Source organism: Dictyostelium purpureum (genome assembly GCF_000190715.1).
Source record: "Dictyostelium purpureum unplaced genomic scaffold DICPUscaffold_168, whole genome shotgun sequence".
Classification (NCBI taxonomy): Eukaryota; Evosea; class Eumycetozoa; order Dictyosteliales; family Dictyosteliaceae; genus Dictyostelium; species Dictyostelium purpureum.
In genome coordinates this window covers 40416-64553 of record NW_003519505.1, presented here as the reverse complement: position 1 = coordinate 64553, position 24138 = coordinate 40416, and the positions used below count along the sequence as shown (strand labels likewise).

The following is a 24138-nucleotide window of genomic DNA, read 5'->3' as shown; positions in this document are numbered from 1 at the left end:
TATAATAAATAGTTTTGTTTATTTATTTTTATAGTTATTTTTTTTTTAGTAATATATATAAATATTATTATTATTATTATTATTATAACTATTATTATAACTATTATTATAACTATTATTATTATACAAACTTTATATATATATAAATATTTATTATAATTAAAAGATAACGAAAATTTTAGTTTAACTAATTTCCAAAAAAAATAAAAAATAAAAAATAAAAAAAATTTTAAAAAATAAAATTAAAATGAAATTATTTAAAAAATAAACAAAAAAAAAAATAATAAAAAAAAATAAATAAATAAAAGAAGATAGAGTATTGTTGGATATGATATTTATTTATTAATTTAATAATATATTTTTTATTTACCAAAAGAATAAAAGCACAACACAACACAAACAAACACACAACAAATAATTATAAAAATATTAAAAAAAATAATTAAAAAATAAAATAAAAAAATAAATTATTTTTTAAATTTTTTTAAATTTTTTATTTTTTTTTTTTGAAGAGTGTTCATATTTTTTATTTTTTTGATCATTAATAAAGAAATCAAGACAAAATGGCCAACGCAGCAGCAAAGAAAAGAAAACAACAAAATGATAAAGAAATGATAAAGTTAAAGCTAATTGTAGCATGCACTACAATTCCATATATCTGCTATCGTATCTTTTATAACAAAGAGACTTTTGGTGGATGGACAATGTATGGTTACTTTTTCATTCAATTTTTAAATTTATTAGCTTTCTATTTAATCAATACAATGTGCCAACCAACTTTTGATCAATCTGGCGAACTTATTGACGGTGGTTCTGATTTAACCATGGGAGGTTTAACAGAGTAAGTAATTATATAATTAAAAAAAACAAAAAAACATTTAGTATTAATTATTTTTTTTAATTTTTAAAATATATAGGTATTACTTTGACATTATTTATGTTTGTGCTATAGTTCAATTTTTAGGTTTATTTAGTGACAAGAGTTTATATTTAGTTTTAATTGTTCCAATCTTTGCAGGTTACAAATTATGGACATCAATTATCCAACCATACTTTTTAAATAGACCAAAACAAACTGATGCTCAAGGTGATAAGAGTAAAAGAAGAGAAAAAATGGAAAAGAAAGCAGAAAAAATGAAATTTAAAAATGTTAGATAAACATTAAATACAGAAAATAATAATAATAAATAATAATAATAATAATAATAATAATAAATAATATAAAGTTTTTTTTTAAAAAAGGAAAGATGTGTATTTGTTTTGTATTTATATGTATTTTTTTTAAAAAAGTTTTTATTATCGTGTAGTTATATACATAATTATTTATTATGTAAATATTTAATTTTTTTCTTCTTCGTCGAGTTTTCTTTTTTTTAATACTGATTCACTAGTTTCATCTTCTTCTGCAGTGGTGGTGGTGGTACTGTTTATAACTTGTTTTTCAATATCTAATGGATCTGATGATGGTGGTGTAGTTGTTGTGGTATTGGTTGTTGTGGTTGTAGTTGTTGATGCTATTGTTGGTTTTGTGATATTATTAACTTTAATACCAGATAATAAATAACCACTGGCACCGTCCATACCCATGGTTGGATGGGTTCTTTTTGGTAATACTTGATATTCTCTCATCCAAATTTCAGAGATTTGTTGATTAATTGCCATTTGATTACTGTGAAGGAATTGGTGACATTCGATTAATGGTTGTGGGAATTGTGAAAAGATTACAAAGTTACCACTGGCATTCAAATATGGCCAGCATGCTAATAATATATTTAATGGTGAATATTTAGTGACGATAACTAATGACCAGGTACCATCGTTTAATAATTTTGAAATGTTATTGGTTGAAGTATCATTCTTTTGATTTGTAATTGCTTCTTCACCATTTTCTTGGTCGTCTTGATCCTCTTTATTATTATCTTGTCTTTTATTTTTATTTTTTGAATCTAAACCTACAGTTGGGTTTATAATTTCTGAAATATCTTCTTTTTTGTTTAATTTATTTATTAAATTTATATTGAATGGATAAATAGTATTTAAAACATCAGATTGGAAACCAAAATTATTTACAATTGATAATGATGCACCTTTACCAATAAATCCAGATAAAATTGTACCTTCACCACCCATTCTTTCTGCAATTGAGCCTGTAACTAAACCCATACATGTTTCAACAACTAAAACTTGAGTACCAGATCTAATATTGGCTAAAGTTAATAATTGACCAAATGAATCGAATCTAAGATTACTAAATTTCATAAAACAAAAAAGAAAGGAATGTGATTTTTATTAGTATATAACTACTACAAAGTGAAAAGAGAATATGGAATAATAAAAATAATTACCAAATTTTTCTAGCATCTTTTTTATAATAGGCTTCAGTTAATGATTTTGAAGTTGGCTTGATAACTTTAACAATAGTTGAGTACTTCTTAATTTTCTTTTTTAAATATTTAATTTGGGAATATGCAGTTTTAGTTTGGAAACTTGAACTGTTTTCAACAATAGTTTTAATAATTGTATTTGAATCGGTACCAGATTCTTTCATCTTGGTAATTTCTTCTTGGGTTAATTTTTGTGCAGTATTGTTTTGATCGAGATTTCTATTATCGGCATCATTTTGATTTAATTCTACTAAATTATTTAATGCATCGTCTAATTCTTTTTGAGTAACTATTTTCAATGTATTGGTTTCATTTACAACTTGGAAACTGCTGAACCATGGTTTACCAATAATTTCACTGATATTGATTTGTTTTTTACCAATTCTAGTTTTTAATCCTCTTTTAACTTTGACAATTGAAAATTTTTCACCATTGTTTATATCTAAAATAACATTTTCGCCTTCATTAATCGAATTAAAATTGAAAACTTGTGATTTAGTTGTCGATACTGTAGTGGTTGGTGTTGGTGTGATGGTAGAGTTATTGCTGCTATCCAACTCCATTGGTGTGTTTGAAATAGTTGATTCCATCTTGAAAAACAAAAAAAAAAAAGTTATTTTTATACAAATTCACAAAACACCCACTTATGAAAAAAATTATCGTAAAAAATTTTAAAAAAAAAAAAAATTTAAATAAAAAAAAAAATTAAAAAATAAAAAACAAAAAAATATTTATTTTTTTTAATTAAAAAAAATATTAATTTTTTTTTTTATAATAAATTTAAACAATTATTTTATATAATCATACATATACATAAAATAAAATAATTATAATAACTTTTTTTTTTTTTTTTCATTGTAAATAAATATAAATAATAATACATATAAATTTTATATTATAAAATGAGTAATATAAAATCAATTAAACCATGTTTCAAGACAGAGGAGGGACCCTACAGACTCATTAGAGATGAAAGTTTTAGAATGGATAATAGATATTTAAGAAAATTTGTTTCAAATATTGCACCTAAAATATCATTTTATGATTTAGATTGTAATAATAATAATAATCATAATAATAATAGTAATAGCAATAGTGATAATAATAATAATGGTAATGGTAATAACAGCAACAATGATGATGATGTTAATAATAATAGTAATAATAGTAATGAGATTAGTAATGATGTTATAAAATCATCAATGGGATCATATATACCAATTGAAGAGTATGCAACACCTGGTAATCATCAAGTTTCGAATAATATAAATATAAATAAAAAAAACCAAAATAACAATAGTAATACAAAGCAAGAGGAAAAAGTTCAACTTTTTTTCACAAATAATTCCAGTTTATCATTATTTTCATTTACAAATATTGAAAAAGCAGAGCTTGTAACTAGGAATCCAATTAATTTTCAGTGTGTTTTAGTTTGTCAAAAAATTAAAAAAACAAAAAAAAATCTAGGATCTCTTTCAATTCTAATGGGCACAGATACTGGAGAAATCCTATTATTTGACCCCGAAAAATCAATCATAACCAACGCATTCAATAGAGATTTAAATCAACCCAGTTCAAATTCATCAGCAAATGGTCATAGTAATTCAAATGGTAGTAATAGTAACCAATCAAATAAAAGAAAATTAAAATGTTTATGTTTAGAATGGTTGCCTGGCTGTGACGATAAATTTATTGCCGGTTTTGATAATGGCTATTTAATGCTATTCGATATTAATATACAAACTCAAAAACAAAACTATCCTCCACAACAACAACATCAACAACATCAACAACATCAACAACAACAACAACAACAACAACAACACCATCAAAAATCTAATCCGCTCGATACATGGGAAATTTGTTTAAAGAAAAAAATAAATGCAATTTCATTTTCACCAAATGGCAGATATTTAGCAGTAGCTTGCCAAGATAGTCTATTAAGAGTTTATGAATTTGACACAAAAAATCATATAGTATCTTATGAAACTTATTTTGGTGGTGTATTATCAGTTGATTGGTCCCCAGATGGTGAATTTCTAGTTGTAAGTAATCTTTTAGCCCTCTATTTTATTATTTATTAATTATTAACCATATTCATACGATTTTAGACTGGAGGTGAGGATGATTATATTAGCATTTGGTCATTTGGCAATGGAGATTATAAACTTGTAACAAGGGGCCAGGGTCATCAATCTTGGATTGGTTGCGTAAAGTTTGATCCATTTATTTTTCCTCCTGGTTCAAACCAATATCGTATTGTCTCTGGTGGCGAAGATACAAGGTTATTACTATGGGATTTCTCAAAAGAAAGTATAAGAAAACAAAGAGGTAAAAGTTTTGTAGGTTATCTATATAATATTATTGGTTTAAAATGTATTTAAGTTATTTATTAATTCAATTTAATTTTAAAAGTCAAATAATAATAATAATAATAATAATAATAATAATAATAATAATAATAATAATAATAATATTTCAAATTCAAATTCAAATTTAAATAAAACAAGTGAGGATTCCTTATCAATTCAATTAGCATTTACTATATTTAATAATGAACAGGAAAAAAAAAAAGAGAAAGAAAAACTACAACAACAGCTGCTGCAACAACAACAACAGCATCATCAAAAAAATAATACAGTATTGGTTAAAAGTGTTTCAAGATCCATCGCACCAATCATATATCCAATAGTTTCACATCGAGCCCACTCTGACCCGGTTTGTGATTTATTATGCACCAAAGATTGGATTATCACTGTTAGTTTTAAAAATTTTAGTATTTGGGCAAGACCTATTACAGTTGCAAATGTTTGTATTAAATTTAAATTTTTATTTGTTTTTATTTATATTTATTAACTAATTTATTTTACAAAAAAAAAAAAATAGGCACAAAAAGCTGATTCTGTGATGGCAGATACACCCTCCTCTTTTACTGAACAGGTCCTAAAAATGGATAATAGCAGTTGGAAAAAATAATATTATTATTATTTGCAGTGTACAATTGTAAAAAAAAAAAAGAAAAAAAAAAGAAATAAAATAAAAATGTAAAAAAGTTTCTATTTATAATTAATATTTAAAATTATTCATATTTTTCTTATTATTTTTTTTTAAACGGTTGTAAAAACCCACCCCTTAAAAACCATATCATGATTTGATGGTGTCTTTTTTATTTACATTCCTCTTTTTACCCTAATTTTTTTAAAATAAATGAACCAATTTGTGTTCCTTAATCCAACAAAACCAACAAATCACCATTCTTTTAAAATTGTTAGAGTTGAACAATTTTTCCTAAAAAACTAAAAAGATCCTCAATTTGTTTTTAAAATTATTTTTTTTTAAAATTATTTTTTTTTTTTAAAAAAACACCAAAACGAAAAAAAAAAAAAACTAAAAATATCAACAATCACAATTTGTTTTATTATTTATATATTTTTTTATTTTGTTATGTTGAATAAAGGTTTCATTTATAGATATGAATATTAATATTTTAATATTTCTTTTAACCACATTATTTTTTAATTTTATCAAATGTCAATCTCCTGTGGAAATTCCATCTTATGAAGTAATCAAAGATTCGTATGGTTTGGGTAAATTTTAAAATCATACTTTTATTAATTAATTGTACCAAAGCAGTCTTTCTTCAATTATTATTATTATAAATTACTTTCGCATTTTCCCCCCTTTTTAAAAAAAAATTAAATTTTTATTTTTATTTTTATTTTTATTTTTATTTTTATTTTTATTTTTATTTTTATTTTTATTTTTATTTTTATTTTTATTTTTATTTTTAATATTATTTCTAAATTTAAAATTTTTATTTATTTCAATTATTAAATTTTAAATAGATGGAAAATGTAAAGTGTTTTATTCAGTGATTGTTACATCACAAAATGATGTAGGTTCAATAGATGAAATTTTTTTAGTTCATGGTGATACAATGGTCCTACTTTCATCTTCAAGCCAATTCCATATTGCTTCCGAATCTCGAAATGGAACTCACTACATTTATAACTTTATTTTAGAAGCAGATATCAAATCAACAGATACTTATAGTCCCGATAGAGTTTACTTTTTTGTTTATAAGGATAATGGAAGGGGTGGTCTTTCGTTCACATTTGGTAATGAGGATGGTAAAAGTGTAGAATATATTTGTCAAGAGCCCCCACAACAAGTAGATATTTCACAAGATTATTTCATCGATACCCCAGTTAAAGTTGAAAATCCCTTTTATGTAAAAATCAATACTGTTTTAGAAAAGCCAATTCAAATTGTAAATATTGTACCAAATTCAAATGATTATCCATTCGAACTTTCAGTATTGAGATCAGAATTAAAATTCTTTCAATTTAATTTAATATTTAATAAATACTCAACAATAACGGGTTTTACAACTATGACTTTTGATGTTTTTTATAGTACATCTCTTAAATTTACAATTAATATTGACTCTGCAGTAAATGGTATTGTATTTAATAATGATTATATAAAGAAAAGTATATTAAATTGAATAGATTACTAATATTTTGTTTTTTTTTCTTTTATTTTAGACCCAAGTAATGTTAATTTAATTACATTTGATAATCAATATCCAACAGGTATTGAATATACAACAAGAAATAATTGGGATTTAAATACATTAGCATTTTTTGATGTTAATAGTATCGATTCTAAGGTATTGTTTTATGGTCTTGCAACAGTGGATGGCACGCTCCAATTAGACAAGAATCATAGAGCTAGACTAGTTTCAGGTAATTATAATACTGGAGGTCAAGTTTTGGTAACAACATCATATTATCCAAGAGATAGATCCTCTGAGACTGAAACAACCTCAACAATCTCCACTAATTTATATGGTAAAACATCATCAACTGAATTAAAAACTATTTTAAAAAAAAATCCAAGTAGGTTTATTATTTATTGGCGATATCATTCAACAAAATACAGATTTACTAATACAATATTTAATTTTATATAGAAATTGAAAGTGGTGTAGTTGGTGCTACCTTCACAGTTGGAGACTTGGATACCACTATATTCCCAGCCTTTTTACAAAGTTTAGTTGTTTTTGAATTTTCACTAGCCTCTTTTCCAATAGATTACAGTTTTGCTATTAATTTTGGTCTTTCTAATAGTTTTAAACCCCAATATCCATATGGTTTAAAAAAGTCGGTTGCTGGCAGTCCAATAGAATATTCTGTAAGTAGAATAAAAAATTAAAAAAAATTAAAAAATTAGTTATTAACCTAAAAATAAAAGTTTCCATTCAATTTTGAAAAAGATTTAGGTGGTATTCAATTTTCAATAAAAACTGATTTAATGGATTCATTTCAATCATTTAAATCTGCTGAAAATGGTAAGGGTTTATTTAAATTATTCAATAATATTTACTTTTCATTTTAATATTAATTTTTTATTTTTAACAGATGATACACCGCCACAATTAAATAGCTTTTCAATAATATATCCAAGAGGTGGTAATGGTTTATATGCAATTTTAAAAATTAGTATAGAGGATAATTTATCTGGTTTTTCATATCTTTACTATGCCGGTAATTATATAACTGCTGCTGATATTGTATCTGGTTCAGTACTCGATGGTACCTTTGAAAAGTTAATCATTGCAAACTTTGATTTAACATGTTACTATTCAGATAGAGCTGGAAATAAAGTATTATGTCAAAATGATCCAAATTCAGGTATCGATCTATATTCGCCATTTTATTACAAAGTCTCACCAGATCTAGAAGAACTTCCAAGATTAGTTAGCGGTATGTTATTGTTTTTTATAATAGTTTTAATAAAACAAAAATTAACTTTTTAATTTATTTAGATTTTGATTTTAAAGTTTCTCAATTCGAATTTGAAAGTAATGTTTATGATGTTTCCAGTGAAGGAAGATTGGTTACCCTTGTTTTTAACTACACAAACTCTGAAGAGGATATTCCAGTTTCATTTTTTATTTTAGATAGGGTCTATGGTGACAAATATATAGATTATTATAATACTGCAAATCGTTATTTAAGAGATAAGTCTTCAAAACTATTTAAAATTTCAGTCGTTATCCCAGCTAAGTTATGTTCTGGAACCATACCATATGTATTGGTTGTAAATGGTAAAAAATATACAAATGATTACTTTTATTCATTATTTAATAATAAAGCAAATCTAAACATTGTTTCATCAGGTAAATATAAAATATATATAAATAAAAAAATAAAAAAACTTAATTTTAACCTTTTTATCTTTTCAATCAAATAGATTGTTACGAATTACCACCAATTATTACAGATTTACAATATAATGGAATTACAACATCAAATAATGCTTTGTTATCAGATCAATCTAAATCATTTGGTTGGAAAGCTAGAATCGAAACAAAGGGATATTTAAAGGAAGTTTTTATTAGTATTATTGGTAGCTTTGACAGAAAACCTCGTGTACTCGTTGAAAAATCATATAGCTTTGAAGAGAAGATAGAAAATATTTTATTGGATGTTGAAGGAGTATTTGACACAAGTAAAAAACCTCAAACTTATAAACTCTATAATATAACATTGGTCGATCAAAGAGGTTTCAAATCAGAATCTATTTATGATCAAGATATAGATTATATTACCAAAAACAGTGTCCCACAATACCCTTTACCAATTTCACCCCTTTATAAAATTACTGATCAATCATTGTTCAGTTTTTTAGTTGATTACCAACTCTCAAATATCGACACAACCTCTCCAACATTAAAATTTATCACAACTTCGGTGAATACTATTAACGTTGCAAGACCAAATAATGAACCCTTTATAGTACCATTTAATTTCCAAACCTATGATGATGTTGGAATTTCTCTTGATCACAATCCAGTTGTATATTTAGAAAGCTCACAAAATCTAGGTGATATCTCTCAAACCAGATTAGAATGCATTACAGAATACAAAGGTAGCGAAACAATTAATAACGATATAGTTCAAAACTATAAGGCAGTTTGTGATATTCCATATGGATTTGGATATCCTGGGGGCATTAGTGTTTCAGTATTTGGTATTGTAGATACAAGTTATAATACTAATGGTTATCCATCATTTTATATAAACTCACTTTTACCAACTTCAACCTATTTCCTTCAAACCACTTTTATAAGAAAACCAGTCATAGAATCCTGGATTGTTCCATCCGACACCAGTAATCAATTAACAATTTTGGGTAAAAATTTAGCTTCTGATGTTGCCAGTACTTTTGTATCAATCAGCTTTGATGGTTATGCTTATGAAAAAGTTCCAGTTACAGAATATACAAATGTTGCTTTGCTTGTCACAGTCCAAAACTACACCAATGATTTTTTAGTAAAAGTTTCTACAAGTGGTGTCGAGTCCAATGGTATCGTAATTCCAAAGCTATCTGAACCAGGATCAGAGTCATTGTCGTCCTCCTCATCAGAAATACCAATTGGTCAATGTTTAGATAATTGTGGTGGTCCAACTAGAGGCACATGTATTGATAAAATAGGATGTCGTTGTATTTCACCATATAGCGGAAGAAATTGTTTATCAGAAACTCTAAAAATCCCTAAACCACCTATTAATACCACCTCACCAGACAGTACAAACGAATTCCCAGTTAGCAATAGTAACATTAAATTAAATACCGATATTTCAATTGTTGCAATAAGAGAATTGGATATTTATGGCAATCAAATTAATAATCATAATTTTAGAGAGTGGGAATATAAAGAATTATCAGCCTCAACCTATAGCTATACCTCAAATATTATCAAAAATGGTTCTGATGTCATCTCAAATATTGTTGTAACAATGGAATGGCATGATAAAGAATCAAACATCAATTTTGCGCACCAAAATTTTACAATTAATCCATTTAGCCTCAAATATTATATAAGTGTAGATCAATATCCATTTGAAACATTTTTTAATTCTTTGGAGTTAATTATAAAGACTGCTTTCAAAAGTAATGAAAAAAATGTTTGTTCAAGTAAACAATTTGGTTTTAATGATGGATTGGACTATATGACTTTGAAAATTGGTGGTTACAGCTTTGAAGGTAAATTTATAAAAAGAGGAATCATTGATAACACAACAATTACACCATTAAGTAATAGATTATTGGTTAATTATAGTAACATAGATGTAGCATCACCAAGCGAACAATTCTCTTATATAGCAATTCAAATTCCTCATTTTAAAAATATAATAGAAATAGATCCAAACTTTGGGGTTTTACTAGATTCAAACAGGGAATCAAATAGTGGTCCAAATGCCATTTGTTCAAAAGAATCATCTTCAAAACTATCATCTTCTCAAATTGCTGGTATAGTAATAGGTTCTGTTGTTTTCTTGGTTATTGTAGCATTAATAATCTTATTTAAAGTTTCAAAATCTATTAAATGTCTAAGATTAAAAGTAATTTTATATAGAATATTTAAACGTTAAATAAATAATATTATCTTTTCATTTCATCAGTTTTTAATCAGCAAACTTTATTTAATTTTTTATTATAATGTTTTTAAGGAAAATATTCTAAACTATCGATATTGCAAATATATTAAAATATTCTTAAATCTTGCATGTACTGTTAATTATTCTTCAATTAAGCATAACTCCATTGTTAATATTCATTTTGTAATGTATTCAATATTTAAAATTAAAAATTAAAAACAAAGACCTTTGGGTCTGCGTAGTAAAGCCATGGTTATAGTGATAGTAAAAAAAAATTCATTAACTAATATCAATTGTTCGAGCTGATTCGGGAATCAAATATATTGCATTTATGAAGGTAGAATCAGTTATATTCAAGGAGCCAGGGTGTCCAATGTATAAAGGTATAGCAATGGATCCCAACATGATTTTACAGAGGGTCACTAGGAAGATGGTCTCGTTTAATCACCAGGAAGATATATGTATTAAAAAATATTGACCCTTGGGCGAGTTGAACGCCCGACCCCCCGCTTTCTGCTGTTTTCTCACATTGGAGACGAGTACAATAACCACTATGCTAAAGAGTCCCTATGAATTTACTTTGGTAAACAAGCTCTATATAGGTAAATAAACAACAAATAAATAATTATTTTATGTGTAATGAAATTGTAGTTTATTAAATTAATAAAAACCTCTTAAGTTTTAGATTGAGAACTTGAATAAATAACTAAAAAAAACTAGTTTTTTTTTTAAATTTTAATTTTTTAATTTTTTAATTTTTTTCTTGTATGTTCTCATGAGCTTTAACTATCACCCATATTCTGTGGAAAAGATTTATAAAATTATTTAAGAAGGTTTACGTCTTTAAACTATTTGTATATAATAAAAAAAAAATTTAAAAATAAATTTTATTATTTAAAAAACATTTATTATTATTTTAATAGATGTTTATTATCTAATAAAGGAAAAGTTTTTTTTATTAAAATATAAATGAAAAATATATTATATGCAGTGGGAAATGGGTGAAAAAAATTAAAAAAATTATTGTAATTATTTAAAAAGGGTATTTTTTAATATATTTCAAAATAATAATAACAAATAAATGAATGTAATATTTCTTTTATAATAAAATGTGTAAATAAATATAAATGATAATGTTCCCAATGTTTTAAGTTTAAAATGTTTTTTTTTAAATAAAAAAAAATAAAAAAAAAATATGTAATAAATAATTTTGTTTATAAATATATAAAAGATTACTAATTAAACTATAGATTGATAATTATTAATAAAAAAATAAAACTATTCATATAAAATACAATAATTTTTTTTAAAAATTATGAAGTCGAATTTCAAAAATTAATAAAAAAAATAATAAAATTAAAATAAAAGTAAATTAAAAAAAAATATTCATTTATAAATAGATAATAATAATATTTATTCATCAGAATTAAACTTATAAATTATTAAACTATATAGAAATAATATTTGAAATTAATTAATCTTTTTTTTACAATTAGCTAGGCATTCAGGATATCATTTAAGAGAGAATTTAATGAAATTTTCAAATCAAAATATAGAATAAATTATAATTCTCATTTTAAACTATTAAATAAAATAAAACCTATACAGCCATATCAAATTAAATAATATAAATTATAATAATTTAATAAAAACATTTTATTAAACAATTGAATATTTTTTATTTTTTAATTTATTTTTTTTTAAAAATTTTTAAATTTCTTTTTTTTTTTTTTTTTTTTACACTAATATACATTTAATTTTTTTTTTAAATAATTATTTATTTTTTTAAAAAAAAAATGATTCATATTTTATTAATGTGCATTTTTTTATTTATTGTTGTTGTTGCCATTTTTTATTATTGTTATGGAAAGTTCATCTTCAAGAAAAACAACCGTTGCCGTTGCCGTTGCTCTACCATTAAAGGGGAATACTGCTCACATTGTGCCTTTAATTCCGATTTCTGGGAAAAGGTACATATAGAAAGTCTACATCTTGGATACGATCATAGACACTATCGTGACAGACTACATGGTATACACTCATTTGAAAGATCTATCCTCGATGATGAACAAGTACAACAAAATCTAAGACTATACCATCAACAAACAAAACAACAATAACAACATGAACTACCATATCAACAACAAATGAACCTAGAACATCACCAGATAATGCAACTACGTCAACAACAACAACTACAAAAACAACAACTATACCAACAACAAGTACAAGAAACACAAAGACAGCAACAACATCAAAGAGTTCAACAAGAACATCTATTTTTTCAAATTCAACAACAACATCTACAACAACTACAACAACTACAACAACAAAAGCTACAAAGACTACAACAACTAAAACAACAACATTTTTTTTGGAGATTCTTTTAAGTAATTATTACTTAAAAAAAATTCTTTAGTTGATGTAATATTAGTTGTACGGAATAAAGGTGTATGGGTGCTTATTCTAGGTAGTAAGCCTATTAAAAACAAGATAGAATCAAATCAATAGAAAATTAAAAGTTATTAATGAAGAGTTCTAATTAGATCGTTCAATTCCGCTTTTTGTATTCATCCTGGTGGTAAAGAATAGTTTAGGTCAATTTATCAACTATCCAGTTTGCTTTTCTATGCCTAATGTTAATGATATGTAATATATTTAGTTTAATATTTGCTACCGGTAAAGATTTTAAGAATAGAGTTATTGATCCACGTACTGGTGAATCATTTCAAGTAGTTGTTTGTCATTAATGTGTTAAACCATCTCGTTGTGTTTGCTAAGGTAATTCACCATTCATTGCCACCGTTGGTTCTCAAAGATGATAGAATGACATGTTTCGTTATGAAGTAGTTCAGAATAAAGAAAAGTATTTGTGCAATTCCAAAAAGAGTTTTGAATATAGTTGAAATTGATAGTTTATTAAAAGCAACCCAAACAATTTTACTCCAATCATTTTTTCAAAGGTTAAATCACAATTTGCTGATGATTTATTCCCATATTCTATTTCAACTAAACCATATTTAGTAAGTATAATTATAATTATAATTTTTTAAAAAATCTAAAAAAAAAAATTGATTCTAATTTTTTTTTAATAGTCTTTAAAAGAATGGTTATCAGGTGAAAATAATGTACCAATTTTAATGAGTTTAAATCAAATTGATAATCCAGTTCAAGATTTTGATGATTTAACAGTTTCATCACCATAATAAGAAAAGAAAATGACATTTTTCGTTGATGATAACTATAATAATGAATCATCAGCTTCAGAAAATTTACAAGAAGAACATAAAGAAAAATCATCACCCAGCATCACCAATTGACTCATCATCTTAAATACAAAAAGAAAATATTCATCGTACTGGCTATGTACCAAGTTGTAAGAGCTTAAAAATATAATGAAGATGAAGATGAAAATGAACATGATCTTTTAGATATTGAAATCGATTAATATTGAAATCGAAGGTGATTAAATTATTAGTTTTGATAATTCATTCTATATTTCTTTTTAAGAAATAGATGAAGACCAAATTATTAATAAAATCGTTTCATTCTATGTTTCAATTATTAAATCGTTAAATTTAAGAAAGTCAACTTCATCATCCAAGAAACAAATCACATCTTTATCATTTGAAATAAGAATAGCTCCAGTTCTTCCACAAGCAGGGGTTAATTGAAAAGAAAAAATAGATTTTAAAGTGACATTTTCTAAAGTAAAAGCAAAAAGGGAAAGATGGAATGAAAAACTAAATTAACACCTCAGGTATTGTATGGTTTGGAACCCAGAATCAATATAAATTAATATTGAAATTTAGTTGTATTTTACTCTAATAGTACAAGATAATTTATTTGAATCTCAAGTAGAACAAGCAGTTCATTATAATAAGAATAGAAAGGAATTAGAATCAAAAAATAGTATTGTTTTAAATCTAATTAGTTTCCCAGGATTAATTCAAATGATTAGTAAAATTTTCAGGTCTTTTAAAAAAAGAAAAGAAAATACAAACAATTATTTTTATTTAAAATTTTAAATTAAATAAAATAAAAAAAATTATTACTGTATTTTTGATATTTTTAATAAAAATTATTACTACTTTATTTAATATAAAGTTTTGATATTTTTAATAAATTTTATTTTAGACAACTATTACTTTTAAGCTATAATATTATATTATTTTAATTATTTAAACCAAACCATGGTGATAAATCAACTTCAACATAAGTACCACAAGCAGCACAAACTCTTTGTTGACCAAAGCCTTCATCAAAAGCAACAAACATTTTATTGGCAGCAAAGTGATAAGTAGCAGAGACGATATTATAACCCATCCAAGCATTTGTGGATTTTTATAGATAATATTATAAAAAATTATAAAATAGATCATTATTGTTATATATCATAATCAAAATTATGTGATTGATTGATTTTTTTATTAATATTTTTTATTATAATGATTTCCGATTTTGCAGTAATAATATAAATTTAAATTAAAAATTTATTATATTTTATTTTATGTGAGGTAAAAAAATATCTATTTTTCTTGTAAAAAATATTTTTTTTATTAATTTTTTATAATTTTTTTTTTTTTCTATTTTTTTTTATATATTAACAATGGACAAGCTTCTGAGCATGATAATAGACCTCCCAGATGAATCTTTAGAGATAAATGAAGAGTTAAAAAATAGCAGTAATATTAGTGATAGGTAAGTGCAATACAATACAATAAATATAAATTAAAAGAATATTTATGTATTAATAAATTAATTAAAATAATGTTATTTGGTGTTTTCTCTTTTTAACTATTTATTATAGATTATTTTATAGAGTTTTGAATAATAAAGTAACAAGATTTGAAATTTATAAACATATTTTAAAGTTTATTGAACATAGGGTTGTAGTTTTTGATAAATCACGTTATGACCAGTATACAGATAAATCATATATAACAAAACTTAAGTGGTGTGGTGATCCACTACCAGATAAAAGTAAATTTCCGCCATTTTTGACACATTTATATTTGCACAGTTTTTCTAAAAAGTTAACTCAAACTTTACCAAATACAATTACTACACTTATATTCGGTGATGATTTTAACCAAATTATTCCAGACGGCAAATTACCAAATAGCCTCACATCACTTACATTCGGTCGTCATATTTCTAAATTTAACAAAAATTTTGGCATATTACCAAATAGTCTCACAAAACTCACATTCGGTTTTAGTTATAACCGAGAAATTAAATCTGGCTCATTACCAAATAGTATCACAACACTCACATTCGGTGATAAATTTAACCAAGTAATTCTACCCAACTCATTACCAAATAGTCTCACAACACTCACATTTGGTGATAAGTTTAACAAAGTAATTCTACCCGACACATTACTAAATAGTCTCACAACACTCACATTCGGTGAAGATTTTAACCAAGTAATTCTACCCAACTCATTACCAAATAGTCTTACAACACTCACATTCGATTTTTATTTTAACCAAGTAATTCCACCCGGCTCATTACCATATAGTATCACAACACTCATATTTGGTAATAATTTTAACCAAATAATTGCACACGGCACATTACCAAATAGTCTCACAACACTCACATTCGGTTTTCGGTTTAACCAAGTAATTCTACCCGGCTCATTACCAAATGGTCTCACAACACTCACATTTGGTTCTTATTTTAACCAAGTAATTCCACCCGGCACACTACCAAATAGTCTCACAACACTCACATTCAATAGTCTTTTTAACCAAGTATTTCTACCTGGCACATTACCAAACAGTCTCACAACACTCACAATTGGTGATAAAATTAAAAAAGTAATTCCACCCGACTCATTACCAAATAGTCTTAATATTAACAACAACAAGATAATTATCCCAAGAATTTTTTATTTAAATCTTTTCAAAAATACAAAAAAATAAAAAAATGTAAAAAAAATTAAAAAAGATTTTTTTATATATATTTGTTGTGGTTGATTTAATTAAAGTTGAATGCAACCATTGAGTTTACATTGAATCAAAGATACTCATTTCTTGGGGATACTCAAATATTTGAGTTTTATTATTATAAAAATAATGATTATTTTTATAAAAAATTTATTTTATTAGATTATTTCTAAAGGTTTTTTAAATGGAACTGTTTTTTGAAAAAAATATTCTTTTATTTTGTAAAAGCGGTTCAAATTTGCACAACATATGCAACAAATTTTTATACCAAAATTTTGTAAAGGCCAACCACTTTGCGCAAAGAGTAGAGTTCTAAAATTATCTCCATTTTTACCGAATATCGTTATCGTGTTCATTATCCATTTTATAAAAAAAAATTATCTCTTTTTTATCTTTTTTTTAAAAAAAAATTATTCACTTTTAACCACTTTTAAAATTGCCAATAGATCCAAAATAACAATTCAAATACACACATCATAATTTGTTTCTTTTCCGCCCTTCTTTTTTTATTTTTTAAAAAAAATTTTTCTATTTTTTTTTAACCATTTTATTTTTTATTAATTTTTTTGTAATTATAAATTTTAATAATGTAAACTATAGCATATCAAATCAATAATAATAATAATTTTAACAGTGCTGAAATATGTTTAAAAACTTTCTAGAGCAAGTAGGTAATTTAATATATTATTTTAAAACAGCAACAACAACAACAACAACAATCCCACACATATAGAAATTGGCATTGTTGAAGAAATATAGAAAATAGAAACAGAATTACTAACATCAATTAAATTAAATTTTTAATTTTCAAAAGACAGATTTACCAATTAAAACCATTCAATACCCTTACAGGATCTGCTGTCGTCGATATCATGAATGAAAGGATTTTGATCAATTATATAAAGATTTAGCCAATGTTTACCAAATGCACAGCGAACCTATTAAAAGAGATTTTATACTATTCACAAGTAATAATAAATACCAACCCAACCACCAACTATTGCTCAATAATAATAATCTCAAAATTAATAGCAATAACTATCATAAAAAGTCACAAAGTCGCAGAAACTCAAATTTTTTCAATCGCGGGTAAATCAGCAAAATTCAAATCAATTGCAAGTTCGTTTAAAAATTCAAAAGTGCAATATTTTCCTTGGCCCCAGCAACAGTGATAGAACCCAAATAGTTTAGATAAGGGTAATGAAAACTTCAACTTTCGCTGGTCAATCAGTAGCAGGTGTAACAACTTTAATTGGATTAACATCATTAAATTCACATGTCAATCAATTGGTGGATTAACTATTGCAAATTCAATAGCTTGGATTACAACAAGCAAAACAACTGGATTAACAGCTGATTTAACTGATGCAACTGGTCAATCAATAACACGACTAACAACTGCAAATACAATAGTAACTGGACAAAGTATAGGTGATTTTACAACTAAAGTATTTGCAGAAATCAGTTGGTGGACTAACTACTTCAAATTCAATAGCTGACATAACAACAAGTAAAACAACTGGATTAACTGCAAGCTCAATTGAAACAGGTCAGTTAATAACTGATTTAAAAACTTCAAATACAATTGGAGGTGGCCAATCAGTAGCAGGATTAACAACTTCAAATACAAATGTTGGTTTAATTTCGGGTGCAAATTCCGTTGCAGGTTTAACAACTGCAAATACAATCGGTGGTCGTCAATCAGTAGCATGTTTAATAACTTTAATTGGATTGACAAAGTGTAGGTGAATTAACTACAAATGGTGCATCGAGTATTTTCATTTCGGGTGTAAACTCTGTAGCAGGATTAACCACAGCAAATACAATTGGAGGTAGTCAATCAGTAGCAGGTGTAACAACTTCAAATTCAATTGGATTAACATCGTTGAATACAATAGGTCAATCCGTTGGGGGTCTTACAACTATATATTTAAATATTGAATTAAAGTCATCAATATAAAAATAATAAAAGAATATACTCAGTAAATCAATAATCAGTCTTCAGTTATTAAGAAAGATAATATTAAAACATTTTATAATAATTAATAGTTAAAATCAATATAGGGCTAAACCAAAGGCAGTCCTTGTCAAGTGCTGTTGCAGATCAAATAAATACACCCTTTACAATAATAATATAAAGTATAAATAAATAATATTAAAACATTTTAAAGTATAAATAAATAATAGGTATGTTTTTTATTTTATAATTTTATTTTATTTTAGAGTTCTAAAATTATCGTTATCTCCATTTTTACCGATTGTCGTTATCGTGTTCATTATCCATTTTTTAAAAAAAATATTATTTCTTTTTTATCTTTTTATCCATTTTTTAAAAAAAATTATTCATTTTTAACCACTTTTAAAATTGCCAATAGATCCAAAATAAAAGTTCAAATACGCACATCCTAATTTGTTTCTTTTACTCACACCTCTTCAATCATTTTTGGGTAACATTTCTTTCGAAATTACCAGACCATTTGATTTCATAAGCTTTAACTCGGTTAATGTGTCTATTGATCCCAAAAAATCCTTTAGATCTTCATTAGATACATCCTCTAGACTATTTGTAAACCTTAATGTATGTAAATTACTTTTGCACATTTAATTGCCTTTAAAATTTTATTATTGAATAGTAGTTCTATTATCTTTATTGAATCTGGTATTACTATTTCTATCTCTTTAAATGATAATATCTTTACTGATTCTAAATTTTGGGGGTAACTGATTTAGTTTGATTATATTTAATATAATTATTATTATTATCATTATTATCATTATCATTATCATGATCCTTTGTTACTATTTTTAAAATCCACTTGATTTAAATACTCTTTGTATTGATGATTTTTTAGAATTTTTAAATAAAAATCTTCTTGTTGCATAAAAAATATTTTATAATTTTAAAAAATATAATTTTTTTTTTTTTTTGGGAAAATTTTTTTTAATTTTTAATAAAATATTTATTTAAATTTTTTTTTTTTATATTAACAATGGATAAGCTTCTAAGAATGATAATAGACCTCCCAGATGAATCTTTCGAGATAAATGGGGAGTTAAAAAAAAGTAGTAATATTAGTGATAGGTAAGTACAATACAATAAATATAAATAATATATTAATTAAAAGCATGTTAATTTGGTGTTTTCTCTTTTCAACTATTTATTATAGATTATTATATAGAGTTTTGAATTATAAAGTAATAAGAGTTGAAATTTATAAATATATTTTAAAGTTTATTGAACATAGGGTTGTAGTTTTTGATAAATCACGTTATGACCAGTATACAGATAAATCATATATAACAAAACTTAAGTGGTGTAGTGATCCACTACCAGATACAAGTGAATTTCCACCATTTTTGACACATTTATATTTGCACAGTTTTTCTAAAAAGTTAACTCAAACTTTACCAAATACAATTACTACACTTATATTCGGTGATGATTTTAACCAAATAATTCAACACGGCACATTACCAAATAGTCTCACAACCCTTACATTCGGTTATGAGTTTAACCAAGTTGTTCTACCCAACTCATTACCAAATAGTCTCACAACACTCACATTCGGTGATAAATTTAACCAAGTAATTCTACCCGACACATTACCAAATAGTCTCACAACACTCACATTCGGTGAAGATTTTAACCAAGTATTTCTACCCAACTCATTACCAAATAGTCTTACAACACTCACATTTGATAATGGTTTTAACCAAGTAGTTCCACCCGGCTCATTACCAAATAGTCTCACAACACTCACATTCGGTTATGAGTTTAACCAAGTTGTTCTACCCAACTCATTACCAAATAGTCTTACAACACTCACATTTGATAATGATTTTAACCAAGTAATTCTACCCGGCTCATTACCAAATAGTCTCACAACACTCACATTTGGTTTTTCATTTAACCAAGTATTTCTACCCGACCAATTACCAAATAGTCTTACAACACTCACATTCGGTAGTAAGTTTAACAAAGTAATTCTAATCGGCTCATTACCAAATAGTCTCACAACACTCACATTCGGTGATTGTTTTAACCAAGTTGTTCCAGCGAGAACATTACCAAATAGTCTCACAACACTCACATTCGGTAATGGTTTTAACCAAGTAGTTCCACCCGGCACATTACCAAATAGTCTCACAACACTCACATTTGGTTCTTCATTTAACCAAGTAGTTCTACCCGACCAATTACCAAATAGTCTCACAACACTCACATTCGGTAATGGTTTTAACCAAGTTGTTCCAACGGGCACATTACCAAATAGTCTCACAACACTCACATTCGGTAATGGTTTTAACCAAGTAATTCTACCCGGATCTTTACCAAATAATCTCATAACACTCACATTTGGTTCTTCATTTAACCAAGTAGTTCCACCTAGCTCATTACCAAATAGTCTCACAACACTCACATTCAGTAATGGTTTTAACCAAGTAGTTCCACCCGGCACATTACCAAATAGTCTCACAACACTCACATTCGGTAATGGTTTTAACCAAGTAGTTCCACCCGGCTCATTACCAAATAGTCTTACAATACTCACACTTAATTCTTCATTTAACCAAGTAATTTCACCCGGCACATTACCAAATAGTCTCACAACACTCACATTCGGTAAACATTTTAAACAAGTATATCCACCTGGCACATTACCAAATAGTCTCACAACACTCAAATTCGGTAATAACTTTAACCAAGTAATTCCACCCGGCTCATTACTAAATAGTATCACAACACTCACATTCGGTGATGATTTTAACCAAGTATTTCTACCCAATTCATTACCAAATAGTCTCACAACACTCACATTCGGTTATCGTTTTAACCAAGTTGTTCCACTCGGCTCGTTACCAAATAGTATCACAACACTCAAATTTGGTTCCTATTTTAATCAAGTTGTTCTACCCGGATCATTATCAAATAGTCTCACAACACTCAAATTCGGTAATAACTTTAACCAAGTAATTCCACTCGGCTCATTACCAAATAGTCTCACAACACTCACATTCGGTGATGATTTTAACCAAGTAATTCTACCCAACTCATTACCAAATAGTCTCACAACACTCACATTCGGTGATCATTTTAACCAAATTATTCCACCTAGCTCATTACCAAATAATCTCACAACACTCACATTTGGTAATGGTTTTAACCAAGTAATTCCACCCGGCACATTACCAAATAGTCTCACAACACTCACATTCGATAATCGTTTTAACCAAGTATTTCTACCCGGCTCATTACCAAATGGTCTCACAACACTCAAATTTGGTATTAATTTTGACCAAGTATTTATACCCGGCACATTACCAAATAGTCTCACAACACTCACATTCGGTAATGGTTTTAACCAAGTAGTTCCACCCGGCACATTACCAAATAGTCTCACAACACTCACATTTGGTTCTTCATTTAACCAAGTAATTTTTCCCGGCTCATTGTCAAATAGTCTCACAACACTCACATTTGGTTTTTATTTTAACCAAGTAATTTCACCCGGCACATTACCAAATGGTCTGACAACACTCACATTTGGTTCTTATTTTAACCAAGTAGCTCCACCCGGCACATTACCAAATAGTCTCACAACACTCACATTTGGTTCTTATTTTAACCAAGTAATTTCACCCGGCACATTACCAAATGGTCTCACAACACTCACATTCAATAGTCTTTTTAACCAAGAATTTCTACCTGGCACATTACCAAATAGTCTCACAACACTCACAATTGGTGATAAACAAGTAATTCCACCCGGCTCATTACCAAATAGTCTTAATATTAACAACAAAAGGAACATAATAATAATAAGATAATGATGAGTCATTTGATGAAATTGATGATTTTGACTATCAAACTCCAATCTCTCCACCACAAACACCAAAGTCACAAGATCAATATAAACAAGAAGAGACACTTGATCAACAACAAGACTCATCACAAGAATGTGGTTGATTTAATTAAAGTTGAAAACAATAAAAAATTTATTGTTTTTTAAATAGAACTGGAAATAAAAACCGACAAGTGTTAACATCATATAAAATCTTACTTTATATAAATTAAGTTTTATCAAATAATTTTAGCACTGTCCAACAGCTTTTTAAAAGCTATTTCAATGTATATTAATTATACACCACAAAACACAGATCAAAAGAATTTAGATCGTATTAAAGATTTTTAATCTTCTATCTTCACTATCTCCAATCTTCACCAATTTGTCTTTCTAAAAGCCAATCCAACTACAAACATCATTCCACCATCTTCAAACATAAAACCAATCATATTAGATTTATCCAACGATTGGAAAGAAATGAAAACTAAGGATTTTCCCCATAATAATTTCAATACTGTTGAAGACATACTCTTGTCAAGCATCTCTATAATTCAAAAAAGTGTTAAAGATATTATTGAACGAGATAACTAACTATCCACTTATGAAAAAAATGGAAACAACATCAATCTCAGATTATATTACCCAAACCACCAAATATCCGATGAACATATAATTCATTTCAGCAAATACACAGATATAGAAAAGATCATTCGACAAAAAGAAAAAGAAAACTATCTTTATCTCGAATCTATATTCTTCATTGATATTTGTAAGGTACTAAGATCAAATAATTAAATAAAATAAAATTTATATGAAATGTTTATGTTTTTGTAAAATTCGAAAACTAAAAAGTTTTTATTATTTTTATTTTTTTATTTTTTTTAAAAATTCTTTTTTGATGAATTAAAATAATTGTTAATTATTATTAATTAATATGTAATGCATATGAATACATTACAAATATTGATTATTATTGAGTAATGATCCTTGTTCATTACATATTGTGTAATGTATTATCATCAAAATTCACTTAATTAATTAATTATAACTTAAATAGTCATTTAATCAAACAATTATAATAATTAATAATTTTAATAATTAAAAATAATTTAATTTTAAAAATAAAAAAATAAAAAAATAAAAAAAATAAAATAAAAAATTTTCGAATTTTTCGTTTTATTCAATTTTCTCATAAACTTAAAAATCATATAATTTATTATCTTTATTTTTATTGTGGAAATTTCTTAATTTATACTATTAATTTGAACTCCTACTTTATATATTCATTGTAATGTATTATCATCAAATACATTACATTACAATTAGTCTAGCCACATTGTCAAATCACCAGGAAGATTTGGGTATTATAAAGATTGACCCTTGGGCGAGTTGAACGCCCGACCCCCCGCTTTCTGCTGTTTTCTCACATTGGAGACGAGTACAATAACCACTATGCTAAAGAGTCACTAATACAATTAATTGTAGTATAACTGCCCCCCCGTCC

General features: G+C 26.0%; 10 protein-coding genes across 10 annotated transcripts; 6 read left to right on the top strand and 4 right to left on the bottom strand.

Moving 5' to 3' along the window:
- Window positions 1–563: 563 nt before the first annotated feature.
- DICPUDRAFT_153660 (uncharacterized protein) lies at window positions 564–1158 on the top strand (the record flags this gene model as incomplete). Its single annotated transcript, XM_003289255.1, has 2 exons — window positions 564–841; window positions 918–1158. 2 exons carry the CDS (start codon window positions 564–566, stop codon window positions 1156–1158), a joined length of 519 nt encoding a protein of 172 aa, XP_003289303.1.
- Window positions 1159–1338: 180 nt separating this feature from the next.
- Window positions 1339–2947, bottom strand: DICPUDRAFT_35506 (uncharacterized protein; the record flags this gene model as incomplete). Its single annotated transcript, XM_003289235.1, has 2 exons — window positions 1339–2248; window positions 2346–2947. 2 exons carry the CDS (start codon window positions 2945–2947, stop codon window positions 1339–1341), a joined length of 1512 nt encoding a protein of 503 aa, XP_003289283.1.
- A 339-nt stretch (window positions 2948–3286) lies between these two features.
- DICPUDRAFT_153658 (uncharacterized protein) lies at window positions 3287–11050 on the top strand (the record flags this gene model as incomplete). The annotated part of the gene is made up of 12 exons (XM_003289254.1): window positions 3287–4429; window positions 4496–4726; window positions 4800–5192; window positions 5842–5971; window positions 6230–6877; window positions 6932–7285; window positions 7360–7580; window positions 7641–7737; window positions 7808–8152; window positions 8215–8568; window positions 8643–10798; window positions 10907–11050. The coding sequence occupies 12 exons, from the start codon at window positions 3287–3289 to the stop codon at window positions 11048–11050; spliced, it is 6216 nt and encodes a 2071-aa protein (XP_003289302.1).
- A 1580-nt stretch (window positions 11051–12630) lies between these two features.
- On the top strand, window positions 12631–12954 carry DICPUDRAFT_153656 (uncharacterized protein; the record flags this gene model as incomplete). Its single annotated transcript, XM_003289253.1, has 1 exon — window positions 12631–12954. The coding sequence occupies one exon, from the start codon at window positions 12631–12633 to the stop codon at window positions 12952–12954; it is 324 nt and encodes a 107-aa protein (XP_003289301.1).
- A 51-nt stretch (window positions 12955–13005) lies between these two features.
- Window positions 13006–13224, top strand: DICPUDRAFT_153655 (uncharacterized protein; the record flags this gene model as incomplete). The annotated part of the gene is made up of 1 exon (XM_003289252.1): window positions 13006–13224. The coding sequence occupies one exon, from the start codon at window positions 13006–13008 to the stop codon at window positions 13222–13224; it is 219 nt and encodes a 72-aa protein (XP_003289300.1).
- A 1783-nt stretch (window positions 13225–15007) lies between these two features.
- DICPUDRAFT_153653 (uncharacterized protein) lies at window positions 15008–15160 on the bottom strand (the record flags this gene model as incomplete). Its single annotated transcript, XM_003289234.1, has 1 exon — window positions 15008–15160. The coding sequence occupies one exon, from the start codon at window positions 15158–15160 to the stop codon at window positions 15008–15010; it is 153 nt and encodes a 50-aa protein (XP_003289282.1).
- A 283-nt stretch (window positions 15161–15443) lies between these two features.
- Window positions 15444–16764, top strand: DICPUDRAFT_80064 (uncharacterized protein; the record flags this gene model as incomplete). Its single annotated transcript, XM_003289251.1, has 2 exons — window positions 15444–15535; window positions 15645–16764. 2 exons carry the CDS (start codon window positions 15444–15446, stop codon window positions 16762–16764), a joined length of 1212 nt encoding a protein of 403 aa, XP_003289299.1.
- Window positions 16765–19221: 2457 nt separating this feature from the next.
- Window positions 19222–19389, bottom strand: DICPUDRAFT_153648 (uncharacterized protein; the record flags this gene model as incomplete). The annotated part of the gene is made up of 1 exon (XM_003289233.1): window positions 19222–19389. The coding sequence occupies one exon, from the start codon at window positions 19387–19389 to the stop codon at window positions 19222–19224; it is 168 nt and encodes a 55-aa protein (XP_003289281.1).
- Window positions 19390–19778: 389 nt separating this feature from the next.
- Window positions 19779–22756, top strand: DICPUDRAFT_80063 (uncharacterized protein; the record flags this gene model as incomplete). The annotated part of the gene is made up of 3 exons (XM_003289250.1): window positions 19779–19870; window positions 19956–22573; window positions 22614–22756. 3 exons carry the CDS (start codon window positions 19779–19781, stop codon window positions 22754–22756), a joined length of 2853 nt encoding a protein of 950 aa, XP_003289298.1.
- Window positions 22757–23008: 252 nt separating this feature from the next.
- Window positions 23009–23176, bottom strand: DICPUDRAFT_153646 (uncharacterized protein; the record flags this gene model as incomplete). The annotated part of the gene is made up of 1 exon (XM_003289232.1): window positions 23009–23176. One exon carries the CDS (start codon window positions 23174–23176, stop codon window positions 23009–23011), a length of 168 nt encoding a protein of 55 aa, XP_003289280.1.
- Between the last annotated feature and the right edge of the window lie 962 nt (window positions 23177–24138).